Below are 17,583 nucleotides of genomic sequence, written 5' to 3' on the forward strand. Positions count from 1 at the left end.
AGTTTGAAGCTGTCTAAACTCTTCTGTCTAAAGCTGTCTTAGTGTAAACCTGCACTGAAAGGAACACCGCCTACTATACAGGTCCCTTCGAGCAGTCCCGCTTTCTCGTTCAAGATGCTGTCGTTTGACAAACCCATAGCAAACAAGTAAAACTTTACACTTCGTAGTCCTGCCTTAGCGACTAAGCAGGACAAGTCTGAACACCCCAGAAGTCCCTCTTAGCCACCGTTTCCTATGTATGGGCTAATGGAAACAGAACTGCTTTGAGTACCCGAACTCCCCAGTTTAGGGAATGGGGAGATCTTTAAGAATGAAACCAGGAACAAAGTGCGGGAGGCTGCCAAAAAGGGGGCTCTGTGTTTAGACCCATGGTTAACCTCCCGCTCCCTCCCCTCTGTCTCTCTCCCTCCCTCTCTCTCAGACACACCACACACTGTATTTTGTGCTGTCGTAAAGCCCACGTGTCCAGCGCAGAGTCTGCCAGAGGAGCCCGGACGCGCCTGAAATACTCAGCCACAGCAGAGGGAGCCCGGCTGCTCGGCTCTCACCAGGTTTATCCCTTCCAGCCGCTACCTGGAAGCTCGTGTTGTCGAGGGATAACAAAAAAGTCCCCTTCTTAAACCTCGTACGACTTGTGATCTCCCAGGGCTGTACACACAGCACAGACACACCCGTAAAGCCAGTAGAAAGACTCAGGTAAGGGGGAGCCATGCCATGCCCGGCTCTGGGCTCTGGATCGGGTATACCAGGGGAGCTGTGGAAGGCTCTTCCGATGTTTGTTTGGGGTTTCTTCCTCTTCCGAGGCCGCGATCTGCAGTTGTGGCTGACTGTGCCGAGTTCGCTCAGGGATGCCGCTGAGCGATTGTTTTTTCTCATACATACAGACCTCGAAATACAGAATCGTTTTTCCTCACAGCCTTTCTATAAAGTGAACTTTGGGGTTGGTGGTGGGTGGTAAAAATGCACCGGGGTGGGGGAGATGGAGAAAGGTCCTTGCAGCAGGCAGGGGGGCACAGTTAGTCACGGAGCTTTATGGCGAGCTGGCTGGCTTGTCTTTCTGATTTTGGGGTGGGTCCCAGTGGCACCCCCTTTCTGTGCAGACACTTGGCGTGAGGGGCTGTACATGCCAGACCTTCACCCGACCCCCGGCCCAGTAGCTCTGTGCTGTGGTTTGTTGACAGAGAAGCGCTTAGTGTATGTTGAAAAGTTCCCTTCTCTGCCTGTTTCGGAAGGAGCCGGTTATGTATGTCAGGCGGGGACTCCTCTGGCCCTAGGCGGTGTGTGTGTGGGTGGGGGGGTGTCTCGCTAGGGCTGGGGCACGGCAGAAATCAAAGCGGGGCGCTTCGTTCTGCTTGCTAGTTCAGCCAGCCCCCGCGCCTCGGCCGCGGGAGGCGGTGTCTCTGGACGCTGGCTCAGCTTGGGGCAGGCAGGAGGCACCGCGCGGAGGTAGGAGCTCACGCCTGTCTCTCCCGTTTCCCCTGCTCTCTAGGCTGCAGAGATGTTGAAGCCCGGCGACCCAGGCGGATCTGCTTTCCTGAAGGTGGATCCAGCTTATCTGCAGCACTGGCAGCAGCTGTTCCCGCAGAGCAGCCAGCTCAAGAGCAGCGGGGCCCTCACCCAGCTCCCGCCGCCCGAGAGAGCGGATCCCTCGGCTGACAGCCTCCGCCAGCGCCCAGCCTCTCTCTCCTCCGCTTCCTCTTCCTCCTCTTCGTCCACCCCATCTTCTTCCACCTCCTCGTGCGCCGCCGCCGCCGGTTCCCTGGCCGGGCTGACCTCCATCTCTGTGGCCCAGATTCCCGTCTTTGGGCCGCTACCGAGCTCCGAGTCCCCCTCCGGAGCGCCGGCCTCCCTGCAGAGCAAAGACTTGTGCGGCGGGGGCGCCAAGTGCAGCGAGCGGGCTGCGCCCAGGTTTCGATGTACAGCAGAGGAGCTGGACTATTACCTGTATGGACAGCAGCGCATGGAGATCATCCCCCTGAACCAGCACACCAGTGACCCCAACAACCGTATGTACCCCTCCATACAGCTACCCTCCCTGCCCAAGGCAAGCCTGACACCTAGAGAGCCCGAAATCAGCCCGCTCACGCCCAAGATTGGGTAACAGCGACCTTGACCCTGCACCCTCTCGCTCTGCACCCTGCTCTCTCCTACTGACAAGCGTCAAATGTCCTGCTCTTCCCCGCCAGTTACAATTAGTCGCATTGCTTGGTAGAGCCAGGTTTAAGTGCATTGCTTGGTAGAACCAGGTTCCATTTCTGTCGAAGACCCTTCTCTGGGAGGTGCCCTTTACAAAACAAGGTTTTCTGGGAGCAAGTTTTTGAGACCGTGCTTAGGGAAATGAATTCAGAATGCAGATAAGTAACACAGCAATTCATTGTGAAGTGGTTCCTTTTGTTTCTCTTACTTGGTTCCTATATGGAAAGCCAAAGTTTGCAGGACATTATTCTGATCTCTTTTACAATAAATCAATTACTCAGCTGCGCTTGGCAGGCGAAAAGTTTTCATTTGAAGGGCTGTGGAGAACTTCCTCCCCTCCCCCCATCTCACCTTGGAATATCATTTACCTTTCAGAGCTTGTTAACATCAATCACACCTTGCTAGTTTATTTTTATTTCTATTGAAAAGTGTGACATAGTAATCTAATATGACACGTTTGTTTTCAAAAGTATAAATGTCCTGTACCGGATTGGATGTCAAACCCAATTTTGTACATGGGATTTGATAGGCACTTAATCCTGTTATCACCGCAATTATTTTTTTTTTATTTTTTGGAGGTAGACCCAAATTATTAAACAGTCTTGGTTGATTTCTAGAAGTTGTTTACACCTACTGTTTGTCGCATTCATAAATATTAAATATACCTTCAATGGCCTCAATAGATACTATTAATTAAAACGTTAATATTTTCTCAAAGTATTGACTAGATTGACCCATCACATTTATTAACAATAACATACATTTCGTCTCTATGTAAGTAGAACGCTCTAAGATATCTTCATCTCGTATGTTTTCTGCATTGTTCCTAAAAGACTGCTTCTTAAAATACTTTGAACTTTTGTTTTAGATAGCCTGTTAAAAATACTCCAAAACTCCACAACAACCCATAAACACATACAAAAGTAAAATGTGGGTTTGTTTAATTTCATTTCAAAGACTGACTTGTTTCGAAAGTTGCCATTAAATGGCACTCTGTTGTGAATTAATTGAATTACATTGATATTAATACTCTTAAAGAGTATGAGGGAAGTTGGTACAAGTTTAGTTCCTTCTTTGCCTTGCAAATGTTTCTGTTTTGGATAGCGGTTTAGTTTTCAACGACTTTTGGGCTTCAATTTTACTCTGTAGCCAAAAGAGTTAGCGTATTTTCTACTCTCCAGTGCAGAAAACCTGATCTCATAAATTACATGCACTTAATGGAATTTGAAATGCACTTTTAATCGCCAACCAAACTACTCAGACAATACATGTTTAACTTCTCAGAGCAGCTCTGTAAATCTACAAGATAAAGGTTTTAAAAAGAGAAAGAAAGATAAAGTGATTTGGAAGGAACATTTTTAAGGAGTGAGTGGAATAAATAGCACGCTGCAGAGTAGCTGGTGAAGTCTGCAGAGTTTCTTTCCAATCACAGCATTAAAAGTGGATTTGATAAAGAATACATCGATCACGAAGGACGTTTGTAAAATGTTCATCTTGTGCCTGAATAGCTTTCACCGTGTGAAAGCAAGAGAGAAATGCTACAAGAATTATTACATTTTGCAGGTCTTCAGTAAACGCATTGTCATTTAACTTGTTTAGTAGGCAACTTTTCCTGGCAATTATTATTATTATTTATTACTTAATAAGAAATGTTAAGACTTAGATATGTTTGCTCTGTGATTTTGGGCAATATGTTTACAAAAGGGAGATAATACATACTTTATATAGAAATTACAATAATATGCTCTTCACTTAAGGCACAATTCAAAAAGAAAACTGATCAGAACTGGGATAGCTGGTACATACATCATATAACATGAAAGAAAATGTACAGAAATCATAGTACTGTGATCTTTGGTAGAACTGGTTTTCAACTAGCTTCACTACTTCCTTAATTCAGTGTACTGTAGGTGGTTCTCTGAGGGGAAGGAGAGTAGTTTGTGGACGAGGTGAGAGGTGATTGATTTTAATTTGAGTTCTAGCTCCAAATAAATCTACCGAAGTTCCAAGACTGGCAAAGAGTCACTTGAAAAGCACAGAAGTTGCAATGCTGTTTTTACCTTTTTGTAAGAGTTCTGTGCCCGAAAGATAGCAACAGATTGAGGGCCCGATCTGTTGAAGTAAGTGGATAGTATAACAGAGTAGGGACTGCGGGATCGGGCCTTAATATATGCAGAGGTTTCGAAGTACACATTTTCGGGGTTAGGCGTAGGAACCTTAGTAACAGATATTTCTTGGATTTAGTTTTGTTTGCTCTTCTTCTTAAAAATACTGTGAAATTATAAGTCCTTGTAGTCAGTATTTCTTCTCCAAATGATACTTTAAACATCCTTTCCCCCAACAGGGAAGGATAAACTTCTCCGCCTTAGAGGAATCACAGTTTGGATTAACATCTTTAGGAAAACGCGGCCTCTTTTATCGGGGATAGCCCTGTTAGTCTGTATCGACAAGACTATTATTATTGCGCAGCAGAAAGGAGACTGGTTCAAACTTTTCTCCTGACCTAGATGCTTTGCAAATAAAACCTCCCGTTTAATATTAATATTGTGGCACAAATCTACAAAAGACCTACAGTGATGATGAATTCCAAATTCACATGCACCACTAGCTCAACAGCTCGCATGTTGTGGCTAATAAATACATAAATTAAATAAATAATACAAAGTTGCCAATTGCGTCTTGCGCTTTGACAGCATTTAAACTCTATTATAATGTAAGGTTCACATTTTATTTCTTGGATTTAAAATATTTTACGGAGAATTATACAATATGGACGATCACGAAGGTGATAGTAGTTTTGACCGTTTTGGTTAGTAAAGTTAATACGTCTTTTCAAAATGCGTATTATTTACCCTATAATAGTAAAAAAAATTAACAAATACTAAAAATCTTAAGTTATCCTACATATTATGCTGTTCAATTATGCTAGTCAATTAATATCCTATCATCACTCATTTATATGGACTGTTATGACGTTAAAGATAGATGCGAAAAAGTTACTCGCAAACACATGCGTCGATTTTCAAACATCAGTTGAAAATTGTTGCATTTTTTTAAACGAATCCACAAGGATTGGTGGGCTAAATGTCTGTTGTTGTTTTTTTCTCAAATTGAGTTATTTTGAGTTAGAAAATCACAATTATCAAACTAGTTAGGGCCCAAACCTGCATTACTCCCATTGAAGGAAACGGGATTCCATTAAAATCAACGGTAATGTTGCCTGAGTAAGAGAGACGCGCTTGCGGACAATTTTCTGAGTAGCTCTTTATCTAAAAGGAGCAGAATTATTAGGGTGGGGGGTTATGAAGGAGGGGATACATATAGGAGGGGATGAGGTCCTGGGCTGGGTATTTGAATACCAAGTTTCAGTGTGGGGAAAAGTTGAACTGCCCTAAGTACAGCTGTCCCTTGCTCCTGGGACTAGGGTTTCATAATGGAAAGGCTGAGTCCTCTATCTTAATTGCAAAGCACCAACCTGCCTCTGTAATAAATACGCTGTGTAAAACGAATGGGTCACATAAACCAGCGGTCTGCGCGCCTCGTACTCTTCGATTTCCAGCATTCAGGGAAGTGAATCAGTGTGGGGAATATTTGCATTTTTGCAGATTGCTGGTAACATGTATGATTTAGCTGTTTTACACCATTGGTTACCCAGCACCCTTAAACATAGCAGATAGCCATATATTAGATTGAGGTTAGAGAAGGTGGTGACTGTTTATTTAAGGTGATAAAATGGTCCATCAGCAGTAATCTCCATCGATATGTGCCACAAGGAGATGAAGGATGAGGGGACAAGCCACAATTAATTGCCCTATAGTTTTGTTGAAGAGAGTAGAGCCAGTGCAGACCGAGCTTCGATCTCCTCTCCTAGAGCCCATTCATCATCTCTACATTGTATATGGGGGTCTCTGAGGTGCAGAGGGTGGCAAGGTTTATCTACACACAATATTCTCCTAACCTTCTGATACTTGACACTGAAATTTAATTCCTTCATACACTCGGTCGAAGACGGAGAACATCAAAATCCTTGCCCCCGCCCACCGCCCCGACCACCGTTTTATTTCCGCCGGTGAGGATTTTCCAGCAAAAACTGAGAAAACCCTACCTCATCCCGCGCTGTTCTGCGTACAGGAGTCACCTGCCTCCCCCCCCCCCCCCGCCCCCGCCCCCGCCCCCGCCCCAAAGAATCAGTGAGGCAGAGTGTGACTTTCTGATCTCTCTCTGGTCATACAGCGAAGCGATTCACCCCCCAGTGGAAACTACCTTCCGCTTTGGTCTGTGCCTGATGTTTATAGGGACAAAGCTGTTCCCTCTGGGTGAGCTGGGGAGGGAGCGATTGAGGGTCTTGCTCTTGCAGGTTTGAGAGAAGGGTCTTGGGGATTGGCAAAGAAAAAAACAACGCACATACTTTTAAAGATCTATCTATCACCTAGCCACGCGGCCGTAAGTGTGCCCCAATGCAGGATACCTCCCCCTGGTGCATTGCGCTAACTTCATGGATCCCGGGGGGCATGTTTACTCCATAATCCCGTTGGAAAGGGAGGCAGCTAAGCAGCCCTGCCTTCGCCTTGTTCCCGTCCCCGGAGGACGGATGGAGCCGCACGCAGCCCGGGGAAGCCCAGGAGCTGGAGAGATGGCGCTGTCCGCAAAGTGCCTCCGCAGCAGCGGCGCGTGCCCTGCCTGGTGGCACCTGCTGCCGAGCCCGCGTGCCCGGGCGGCCCCGCGCGCTGAGGCGACAGGCTGCACCGAACGGCCCCCGCCCCGGGCTGCAGGCAGGAGAGCTGAGCTGGCTGCCAAACCGCCAAGCGAGGGCAATGGAGTTATAGGGAGATGTAGCCATGCGGAGAAGACAACACCAGGGCGACGGAGGAGTGGGAGTGATAAAGCAGAGCCCCCCGCCCCCCTTGCGGAGCGCACTGGCCTGCATTAAACTTTGCCTGAGTGTAGCGACTTCTGCTGAGGCCAAGCCTTGTTTCAGGTGCAAAGAAAGAGCGAGAGGAGAGCAGCAAGGAACCCGCCCCCCCGCTTTGCTGCTGCTGCCGCCACTGTTACCTGTGTGGTCTCTCTGGGACACCACGGGCGGGACTTTAAAATCAGGTGGATTTTTATTCCAGAGAGAATAATGGTGTGAATCCAAGTTCAACAGGCTTGAAAGAAAAAACCCCACACCTCAAAGGGGAGAATTTCCATCTGGTCAAAATCTGACCTCTTAGGAGATTCTAGAGAAGGTAAAAAAATGGTCAAATTTCCCAGCCAGTGACCAATCAGTCCCCTCCCCCCACTAGTGGCTGAGCTATGGTGGTAACCTCTAAGGAAGCAGGAAAGCCAATCTAAAAAATTCTAGCTTGTAAATGCATGTGAAATATGCTTTACCTGTCTTAGTGCTGTCTTCTTTGTTGTTGCATATAGTTCTAGTCATGGGCATATATAAATATTGATAGGAGACTTAGTTTAATACAAATACTACTACTAGTAGTACTACTGCTAGTAATAATTAATAATTTATAAAATAATTTGGCACATAATCACAGAAAATTAGCCAATATGGTGACAAGAAAAAATGGGCAAAAGAGAAGGAAAAGCGATCATCCCCTGTCAATGAGGAGAGCAAAATGCTCTTTGGGATGGGTTTGGTTTTGGGTTTTTTGCACAAGAGGATCTCCAAGCAATTTACACATTGTGATGAATTTATCTTGATAACATCCCTATGAAGTAGGGACATATTAGTTCTGGTTTACCAATGAGGAAACTGAGACACAGGGAGATTAAGTGGTTTACCTAAGGTCACATAAAAGGTCTTTAGCAGTCAGGAAACCAAAGTGCAGGTCTCCTGACTCCCAGTTTAGGCCCTTAACCACTAAGACCAACCGTCCTCTTAGATGTGTATATTATCTGTGTACACAGAGAGATAGGGTTAGTATATGATTTATATTTATACGTTGGCAAGAACATTTGAAATGATGGGCAATTATACTAGATACCAGCAGACTCCTAGTGAATCATGAAGCACAAGGTCAAAGGCCAAACTTCTTCAATACTAGCAAACTGCAGGTATCCAGCATAACTGCACCTTTGAAACACATTATTGCTGAGATGAAATGTATTTTCTTTCATTTATTGTTACAGCTGGTTATTTGGTTTATACCATTATGTTGGTTTCTATATGCACCGTCAAGAACTTTCTTCATCCATTTGGCTTTCATTTTATAATAATAAGTGGAGATATACCAATTGCCTAGAAGTGGAAGGGACCTTGAAAGGTCATTGAGTCCAGCCCCTTGCCTTCACTAACAGGACTAATTTTTACCCCAGATCCCTAGGTGGCCTCCTCAAGGATTGAACTCACAACCCTGGGTTTATCAGGCCAATGAACAAACCACTGAGCTATCCCTCCCCCTAAATATACAGTGTGGCTGTTATTCAAATTAATGTGCTTTGAGGGTGTGCTTGTGTCTTTTGGAGGAAATGGTGTGTTCTTTCATTTTGCTCGAGTCTGAGATTTGTATATCTATGTGAGTGGAGTTATATTGCAGACTTTATGGTGTATTCATTTAATGGCAGTTTTTGTAGGGGGCAGAATAAATGATAAAAATATTGCACTCCTCCCCAAAGAGCCATAGCAAGCAACTCTACAAATAGATCATTTAAGTTTTTTGCCTTGCTCCATCCTTATTCCTCCCATCAACAGAGTTTGGGGATACAGAGTGAGAAACTGTGAGCTCTCTCCAGAGAGTCTGGCTGCATTCTCATTCTCATTCAGCATTCTCAGGAAGGTAGCGCTGAATTTTACCAGGAGACACCCAGTTTTGGTTGCACTCTCCCATGCTTCATCCATTTCCATCAAATCTCTGTTTTCTACTGTCATCTCCTTCATGCTTTCTTCCTGAATTAGGGCCTGATCAGTAGTCAGTTGATGTAAATGGAAATATTTCCATTCACTTCAATGAGCTTTAGATGAGGCCTGTAGTGTTCATTACCATTTGGATTCATTAGGGCCAAAAAGTGGGACTTGTGTATTGGTATGCTACTTACTGCACTTGGTGGCAGCCCTTCTGAAAAGCTCAGGACTTCTGTACCATTTACAGAAAGACCAGCAAATCCCTTCTGTGTTCACTTTGCACATAGTTTTTTTGGGGGGAAACTACAGTAGTGCAGTAGAATCCTCATACTTCAGGGTGTAAGTTGGTCACAAGTGGGGGATAGAAGAAAATTTCCCATTGGTATATTATCAAACAATCAAACAATATGTCCGCTATATTTCACCTTGTTCTGATGTATCCAGCAAGTGACTACTTTGTGAGACAAGATTCTGGTCTAGATGGACCAATAGGCTGTTACAGATCAGCAATTCTCATGTTCTAGAAATTAAGCTTCCTCATCTTCTCCCCCCACTGGTCACTTGAAATTAAGGACTTTTTTCCTCCTCTGAGATGAAGGACTCCACCATTCATTATGGGCTGTCTTTAGCTAGAAGGACCAAGTGAGCAGGATGGACTGAAAAATATGGTGCTTCAGAGTCTCCCGAGAATCATCAGACAAAAATAAGAGGCACAAAAAAGGAAAGGGCAAGTACAATAGAAATGTCCCCTAAGCAAGGTAAAATATGTATTCAAGGGCTTCCACTTCTTATAATCCACTTGCTTGGATTGTATTTTAATTAAATAAAGTTCTCCAAAGTTACATATTTTTAAGCATTTAACTAAAAGCATGAATGATTCAGATCTTGCTTAGCATTAATGACAGACCTACGATGCACTGCCAACGCTCCTCCCTTTTACACCAGACTCTCTAGCCAGCCCAGTTTCAGAAAATATCCAGCTTTTCAGTCTTTCAGCCTTAACAGTAATGAAAGGGAAGAAGTACATCAGGAAGAGAAGATTCTGCAGATGCCAAACATCACCTATTACTGTTCCCTGGGGGCAGATGGTGGAAAGGGAACAGCAGTACCCTTTGCTAGCTGGTGGAAGAGAATCTTCTCCTGGGGCCAAGTGACAGTGACATGGCATCCATTTATATTTTTCTTCAAATTCCCAACCTCTGTTTCTTGGAGATAGAGAGTGCTAAAAGGTTGTTTTCATGTTACTAATCCACATCTATAGTCAAACACACAATATAATGCATAAAACGGGAGGTGCTAAAAGAGGTGTGTATATGTGTGTGTGTATGTGTGTAAAAGATTTTCATGCTACTAATCCACATCTATAGTCAAATACAAAATGTAATACATAAATCGGGAGGTTCTAAAAGGTGTGTGTGCACACGTGCATGTGAAAAATGATGTGTACCTGGTGGCAGGGTACAGGGAGCTGATACTGGAGTTACCTGGACAGAGGCAAGAAGATGCCTTGGCTTCATTTATTCAAGTTGTTTGCAGACATTGTGTCTCCAAGAGGACCATTAATAACCAGGATGCTGGGAGAAGGTTACACATCTAAATGATCATCTAGTAGGGTACAAATTATTCATAGTTCAAGGGTCTGCTCTGGGTGCTAACTGAGATCTTGGTTAGCCATCTTTTCCTTAAATCCTGAGACTTTCTTATATAATTTTTTTTTGTAGATTACAATATGAAAAATCAGATTTTTTTAAAAAGAGTACTTAATTGACAGTTGTGTCTTTTTTGCCATTTGGGGGCCTGGTCCAGTATACTTGCATGTATCAAACTCCAGTTGCAATGTAAATTTTGATATGCAAGAAATGCAGGATTGGGGTCATCATAATCATTCCTTGACCCTTAGGTTTGTGGGGGAAGGAGGAGATAGGATGTTGTGATATTTTTCTCTACTTTCCATGAAAATACAAACATGGATTTGCTAAGCTTTATTATCTAGATGTGTGTTTGTTTTGGGGAATTGGTATGGAGAGTGTTTGCTACATAATATCCTCTCTCAAGACTAGTAAGTAACAAATTCTAAATTTTCTGTGAGAAAGAGAGACAATGAATTTATCTGATACAATGAGACTTTTTTTGTATATTATATATTTTCCTGTAAACTTCTACCTTTTTATTAAAAATAAAAAGGTAATTGACAAAAATCAGGCACAAATATTTTAGCTTACACACAGTTTTGGTAAGGGTTTTAAATGAGGTTTTATAAACAAATAAGTTATAATGATATATTGAAGTAAAACATGTTCTAATAAAAGAAACCCTGCATAATAACATTTTTATATTTATAAAGCTTATTTCACATCAAAGTTCTTTAAAAATTCTGGGCCATATTTTGGCTGTGAGGAAATGAAAGGTGTGCAAATAGGCCCATAGGAGTAGTCAACATAGAAGGGGGAAATGAGCATCAGTAGCACAAACCACAGTTTGAAAAAGGTGCTGGGTAGGGAAGGGAGTGGTTGAGGGACAGATGTCTATGTGGCATCATCTGCTGGCATATCTGTGGGAAACTATTTGCCACTTTAATGCTGACTCTGTCAGAACTAACTCCTGTGGGTTCCTGCTTCATGCTGTCAAACCCTCTTGGGTGAGGGAGTGGCCTTAACATGGGTGGGGAAGAAATAGAAGCATACATCAAGATTTCCACATGGATTTAGGGATATCTACACATTTTGAAAACCACTCTCTTTGCTCCCATGTATGGTCCTGCAAACCTCTCTTTCAGATTGCATGACGAATTAGGAATTTCATGAGATGAAACAAAGGGTTTCCTGTGCAATTCCACCTCCTCCCTGGGCTTCTTCCACAAGAGTTATGTGATACAGACTTCTCTCTCTATAGAATCACTTAACTGAAGCCACTTCTCTGTTGGAGGACAGCAGTGAACTGGCACGCGCATACTTGTAGGAGATATGAAATTTGCTTAAGGACACAGAGAAGCCCTCCAGGATTTTTTAGGGACAAATGTTCAAGGGTGTTTTAAACTAGCCTCCATTTGCCATTCACTAACTCTTGCAAGTTTCTCAGCTTATCATTTGCACGTGTTAGGACTTACATGTGGACAGTAGATGATAATGCTCAGAAATATGGGCAATTAGAAGTATGTGCAAGAATTTGTGAATGCACAAATAGAGACTGTATTTTGAAAATGTAGCCCTTAATGTCCATGCAGAGTAGACAGAAGTTTTTTTTTAAGGTCTCATCTGAAAGACTTCAACATAATAAATGGCATGGAACTACTCAATTCATCTACCTTGGAAAGAAGAACAATTGAGTCAGTCCTGCTGGGATTTGAACCTGTGGTTCCAGGGAGTCTAGTTATTCCAAATCTGTGGGTTAGACCACTAAACCTCAGGCCCTCTGGTGAATAGTTTGCATTATTTTTATAAGAATGCATGTGGCTAATGTAAAATTATTAGGGGAAGAGCCATTAATTGCTATGTAGTATAATTACTGCTTTTTATTTGTATTTCTGCAATAGAGTCATATAAAAACTTTAATTGTGCTAGAAGATGTAAAATGTGACGAGGACAGTAACATAGTTCAATAGATTTATTATTACATTAACTCAATATATCTCCAGAGAAATGGATTTTCTGAGCATGAGACATTTTCCTGGAAGTCAAGCATTCGTGGCATATGTAGAAATGTGTAATGGAAACACTTTTCCAAAATTTTCTCCCAGACAGATCTTCCCAAAATATAGAACCATCATTAATAGTGGTAGTTAGTGTAATCAGTATTTTAACACAGTGGTCTTTTTGTTAGGAACCGGTTGCATCACCAAACATGGTCTTATTATCCTCATCCTCATCTGATATAGTAGACATTAAACATGTATTATTGTACAATAAAACAATGTTCTTAAAGTTGTTTTGTGGTATCCAGGAAAGGTCAGATTGAACTGTAAGAAAGCAAATGAATAAGATTTCATAAATATAATTTACCATTGAGAGTTTTCCTTTATCTCTTTGTACTAAATAAGCATACATGCATACACATGGTAATGTGGAACTAGAGCTAATATTTTATAAGAAATAAGGATCAAATTAAATTCCATTCCAATAACACCCCTGAACTGAGCTGTGGCAAGATGAAGGCGGGGGGAGGGCTTCAAAAATCATCAATGAGATATAAAATGTCTCATTGAAGCATATTACTAAATACTTCATCACAAGAGGCAGATGGTTTAAAACAGCCTTTGTATTAATCAAAAAACCTAATCTTAGAAACTCTGTCCCAGTGAGTGAGGCTTGGCAGGTCAATGAACACACTGTGCTTGCAGAATGTCTGCAGAGCTTCTGCTGAGGTTCTTTTGTTTCTCTTTTAAGGGATTTGGTGAGGTTAAGAGAAGGGAGTAAGCAACATGCAATAGTGTGTGTGTGTTTAGATGTCTTTAAATGGGTAAAAAGGTGGAGGAATGTATGTGTCCTTATCTGTGGTGGAGATGATGGTAGTAGCCTGATAACACCAAGTTAATTACTCTTTTTCCTGTTTGCCTCACAGGATGTGACATGTGTGCTGATAATCGCAATGGTGAGTGCCCCATGCATGGGCCACTTCACTCTCTGCGCCGTCTAGTGGGCACTAGTAGTGCTGCAGCCGCAGCACCTCCACCTGAGATCCCTGAATGGCTCAGGGACCTCCCCCGGGAAGTGTGTCTGTGTACCAGCACTGTGCCTGGTCTGGCCTATGGCATCTGCGCTGCTCAGAGGATCCAGCAGGGCACCTGGATTGGGCCTTTCCAGGGAGTTGTCCTTCTGCCAGAGAAGGTTCAAACGGGCACCATAAGGAACACTCAGCACCTCTGGGAAGTAAGTAATCTTCTTTCTGTTCCTTATAGAAGTCTGATTTTCTCAAAGTCTATATCAAATGTCATTGTATGTAGGATATACAGTTTAGTTCCTTTGTACATAATGGCTACATTGATCTGACCCCAAAGCCTCCACAATGGATTTAAATGTGTAATCAGTAATATATGCCTGAAAGACTTGCCCACACTTTCTGCACCTGAGGATACCATTGGCAAACTAATGGGAACCTTAGAACTGCACCTAGTTTGCATAAAAAAGGAGCATATTGCTGCACATTCTCTTATCTTTAATATGGAGATATGGCCTGAGGCGGCCATAGTCCCAACATACAGTGCTTCTTTCATCTTTATCCAAGTGGCTGCAGCCCAGGGAGATGACTGGTGCCAATATGTGTTGCTCCATCTTGATTTGAGTGGATGGTACTCAGTTTGAGATCGCACATTGCATGCTCAGACCAGTCATCTTTGTGGCCTGGAAATGTGATGGGACTCAGTTCCTGTTTTTTACACTCCCATTTTAAAGATGAGGGTAATCACCAACACTTAGAACTCTGGGCCACATTTGTGCTAGTGTGCTTAGTTCTGACCATCTTTCCTGTGGTACTGTAGGGAGCATCCTTGCCCAGAATCCAGGTTTAGTTTTTTGTTTGGCAATTCTTTCTTAGTAGCTATCCTCTTGAAAGGAGGAATGCAATGCTATTAGGCAGTAGATTTGGAAGCTTGGTGTAGTTCGGATGAATGTTGGCTGTAGATTCCAGGTTGGTTTAAGAAATCATAAAATCTATATTGGACCTGGTCTTACGGGCACTTCCTCAGTCACTATTCCGCTATAACTCAGGGTTTGCCGGTGCAGCACCCTTTGAGGAATGCCTATTTTCAGAAGTTTAACTTCAGCTGTACAAATGATCTTCAGGTTGAAAGCTAGCATCTGTATTATGCTGGCCAGGAAGCTATAATTTTTACACAGATGATAAATGATTGTGTCGAGCAGTTTTGCATTTTGGTAAGTTAGTTTAAAAAAGAAAAGAAAACAAAGCGTGCTGATTTTAGACAGAGCTTTAACAATAAACAGCTAACAAAAGTATCCTCTTCCCTCCCTCATCATGTCCCAGTATTTATTGAATTAAGTGTTTATTATAAAAAGAGGAATGGCATTCTGACCTTCCTATCCTTTTGCCATTCATTTCTCCTTAATTCATAACATAATTTCTGAGGTATTTTTGTCCCTTGAATTTTAAAAACAGTTTTGTTTTGTGCTGGAAAATGTCAGGCCTGATTCGGTAAGTCCTCTGTGGAAAGAATTCCCACTGAAATCAAGGGGCGTGACATCTGAGGAGAGTTGGTAGGATTTTGTCATTCGTCCAGAAGAGGAGGAAGTATTTGCGAAATCAGTGGCTCCAACCCTGCACCTAAACAAGCAAAATCATCATTGTTAACTTGCTGAGATAGTGATGTTAGAGAAGTGTTTGCTGGTTAGGGACCTGATCTAAAGCCCACTGAAGAGAATGTGAGTCTTTCCATTGACTTCAGTGAGCGCTGCATTAGTCTCCAAGTGTATTTTCAACTGTCATAGGATTTTTATTAGATGTTTGGTATTATGGATTCAAACATGCAGATATGTACTGTATTCATTCACAGCAGACCTGCAAGCTCTTTGAGTCGGGGCTGTCATTTTGTTATGTGTTTGCACAGCAACTAGCATTATCATAGATGACTTGGGTTCCTGAACGCTACCACGATACAAATAAATAATTATATACCCAAGGCCCTTTTCTACAGTTCTTACAAAACCTGCCATTGAGGCCACTAAGAGTTTCACATAAAAGCTGAAAGATCAGCCTCGACAAGTTTCAAAATGCATTGGGTGAAATTCTGGCTCTATTGAAATCAATGGGAGTTTTGCCAATGACTTCAGTGGAGTCAGAATTTCACCTATTTTGCATATTGGGCCAGATCCTGTTCCAGTTGAAGTAAATTGCAAAACTCCTATTGACTTTTATGGGAGCACATTTAGGCACGTTATTCATACTCATTTATAGAGCATACACTGTAATGTTGCAACAGGACTTGATACTATTTCTGACATAGTGTTTGTGGTTTATATTGTCTTAAACTGAACAATATGAAATAATAAAATTTAGGGGTCAGATTTTCAACTTCTGTTAATCATCACAGTTCAAGTGAAGTCACTAGAATTAAGATATTTTACACTAGTTGAGATTTCAGCCCTATATATTTACATAATTAATTTTTTTCCAATATTTTGATTCTTTAGTTAGACTCCAGTCACTTTTTATGTAAGTTAAGTTTTAAATATTGACAACTTTTTTCAAGGTGACCATTTTTTAGCCTAATTTCAAGTTCACTTAAATATTGTGGTTTTGAAAGGTCAACTGAAATGTGCGTGTTACTTGTGTCCTCTGATAGAGACAGTGACAAGATACAGTGTGGGGAGGGAAACAGAGAGGAAATGGAAAAATATTTAGTGAAAACCAGAGAGCAATGGGAGGTGTAGGGAGGGGAGAGCAGAGAGCAGAACAGAAAAAAAGGTAAATGAAAAATAAATACTGTACTGATGTAAATCCCAAATACTGTCCAGTTACGGGTGTCACCTGAGCTTTGTGCTGGTTTGTTCTTCTATCCCAAGCATATTGTGCAGGCTTCCTTTATGGCAGAAAAATGATGTGTGTTTTGAATTGAACAATCTTGGAAAGGAAAATAGGTTGGGGCGGGGAGACTTATGAACTCAGACTATTTCTGCAAATGCAAAAAGAAAATGCAAGGATCACAAAACCTCCAAATTTTGGCCATTCTTCCTTTATTTTGACCCTCAAAATGGTAGTTTTTATTTTCTGAATACTGATGTTTACTAAAGAACAAATATAGCAAAGGAACGAGACTAGGAGGAGATTGCAGTTTTACAAAGTGATTTCTGTGAATAAATATAATGTGTTTGAATAATCTATATACTTTTAGTATATCTCATAAGATAAAATGTAGATAAAATCAGATAATAAAAATTAAAGGATCATTGTCTTTTTATAAAAACATGGCTATAGTTAATTCCCTTCCATCTCCCTTTTAAAATCAGATTCAAATGTAAAAGTGACTACAGATGAATATTCAATATTAAAGTCCTGATGGATCTTAGTGAGGTAAATATCTTTTCTTTTCAGTAATCTAAATAGATTTCTAATCTTTTTTTCTCCTGGCATTGCAAAGTTAAGTTGATGGATTTTTGTTTCAATTTACAGCTCTTTATTGTTTTCAGTGTGTGCTAAATAAACTGAAGAGCTTTTCCAAAAACTATTAAGCATAGATACAGATTTGGTGCTTTTTTATTTCCTTTGCTGTGGCAAACATCAGAATTGTTGCATTTGACGTATGGTTCAAAACCATGGAAACATTTTTTGGTCTGTCTGCATGAGTGCTCTCACAATGCGGTCAGTGTTTACTTTATATGTAATCCATATAGCTCAATGTACAGCAATTCAGAGTAAATTAAATACCATTCCATTACCTCACAATGTGTCTTGACACCTATGGGTGTTCATGGGAAATTATAGAGTTCTTTAGCAATTAGTCAAGATAATTTTTTATAGCCTACAGTAAGATCAGATCTTCAGAAAGCCAAAAATATTAGTCATTTTGGTTGTGGTTGTTTCTTTTCCCTCTCCACATTTCC

At 41.8% G+C, this 17,583-nt stretch overlaps 1 protein-coding gene across 5 annotated transcripts in view; it reads left to right on the forward strand.

Annotated features, from left to right (window-relative positions):
- PRDM6 (PR/SET domain 6) overlaps nucleotides 1–17,583 on the forward strand; it is a 132,452-nt gene that overhangs the window by 38,454 nt on the left and 76,415 nt on the right. For all 5 annotated transcript variants that reach the window (XM_039543104.1, XM_039543106.1, XM_039543103.1 and 2 more), the window contains 3 exons: nucleotides 422–696; nucleotides 1,490–2,006; nucleotides 13,592–13,899. In XM_039543104.1, coding sequence (XP_039399038.1) covers nucleotides 1,499–2,006; nucleotides 13,592–13,899 — 816 coding nt within the window. In that variant the 5' untranslated portion in view covers nucleotides 422–696; nucleotides 1,490–1,498. The remainder of the gene's footprint in view (nucleotides 1–421; nucleotides 697–1,489; nucleotides 2,007–13,591; nucleotides 13,900–17,583) is intronic.

The sequence above is a fragment of the Mauremys reevesii genome, linkage group 6 (assembly GCF_016161935.1).
Source record: "Mauremys reevesii isolate NIE-2019 linkage group 6, ASM1616193v1, whole genome shotgun sequence".
In the NCBI taxonomy this organism is placed as follows: domain Eukaryota; kingdom Metazoa; phylum Chordata; order Testudines; family Geoemydidae; genus Mauremys; species Mauremys reevesii.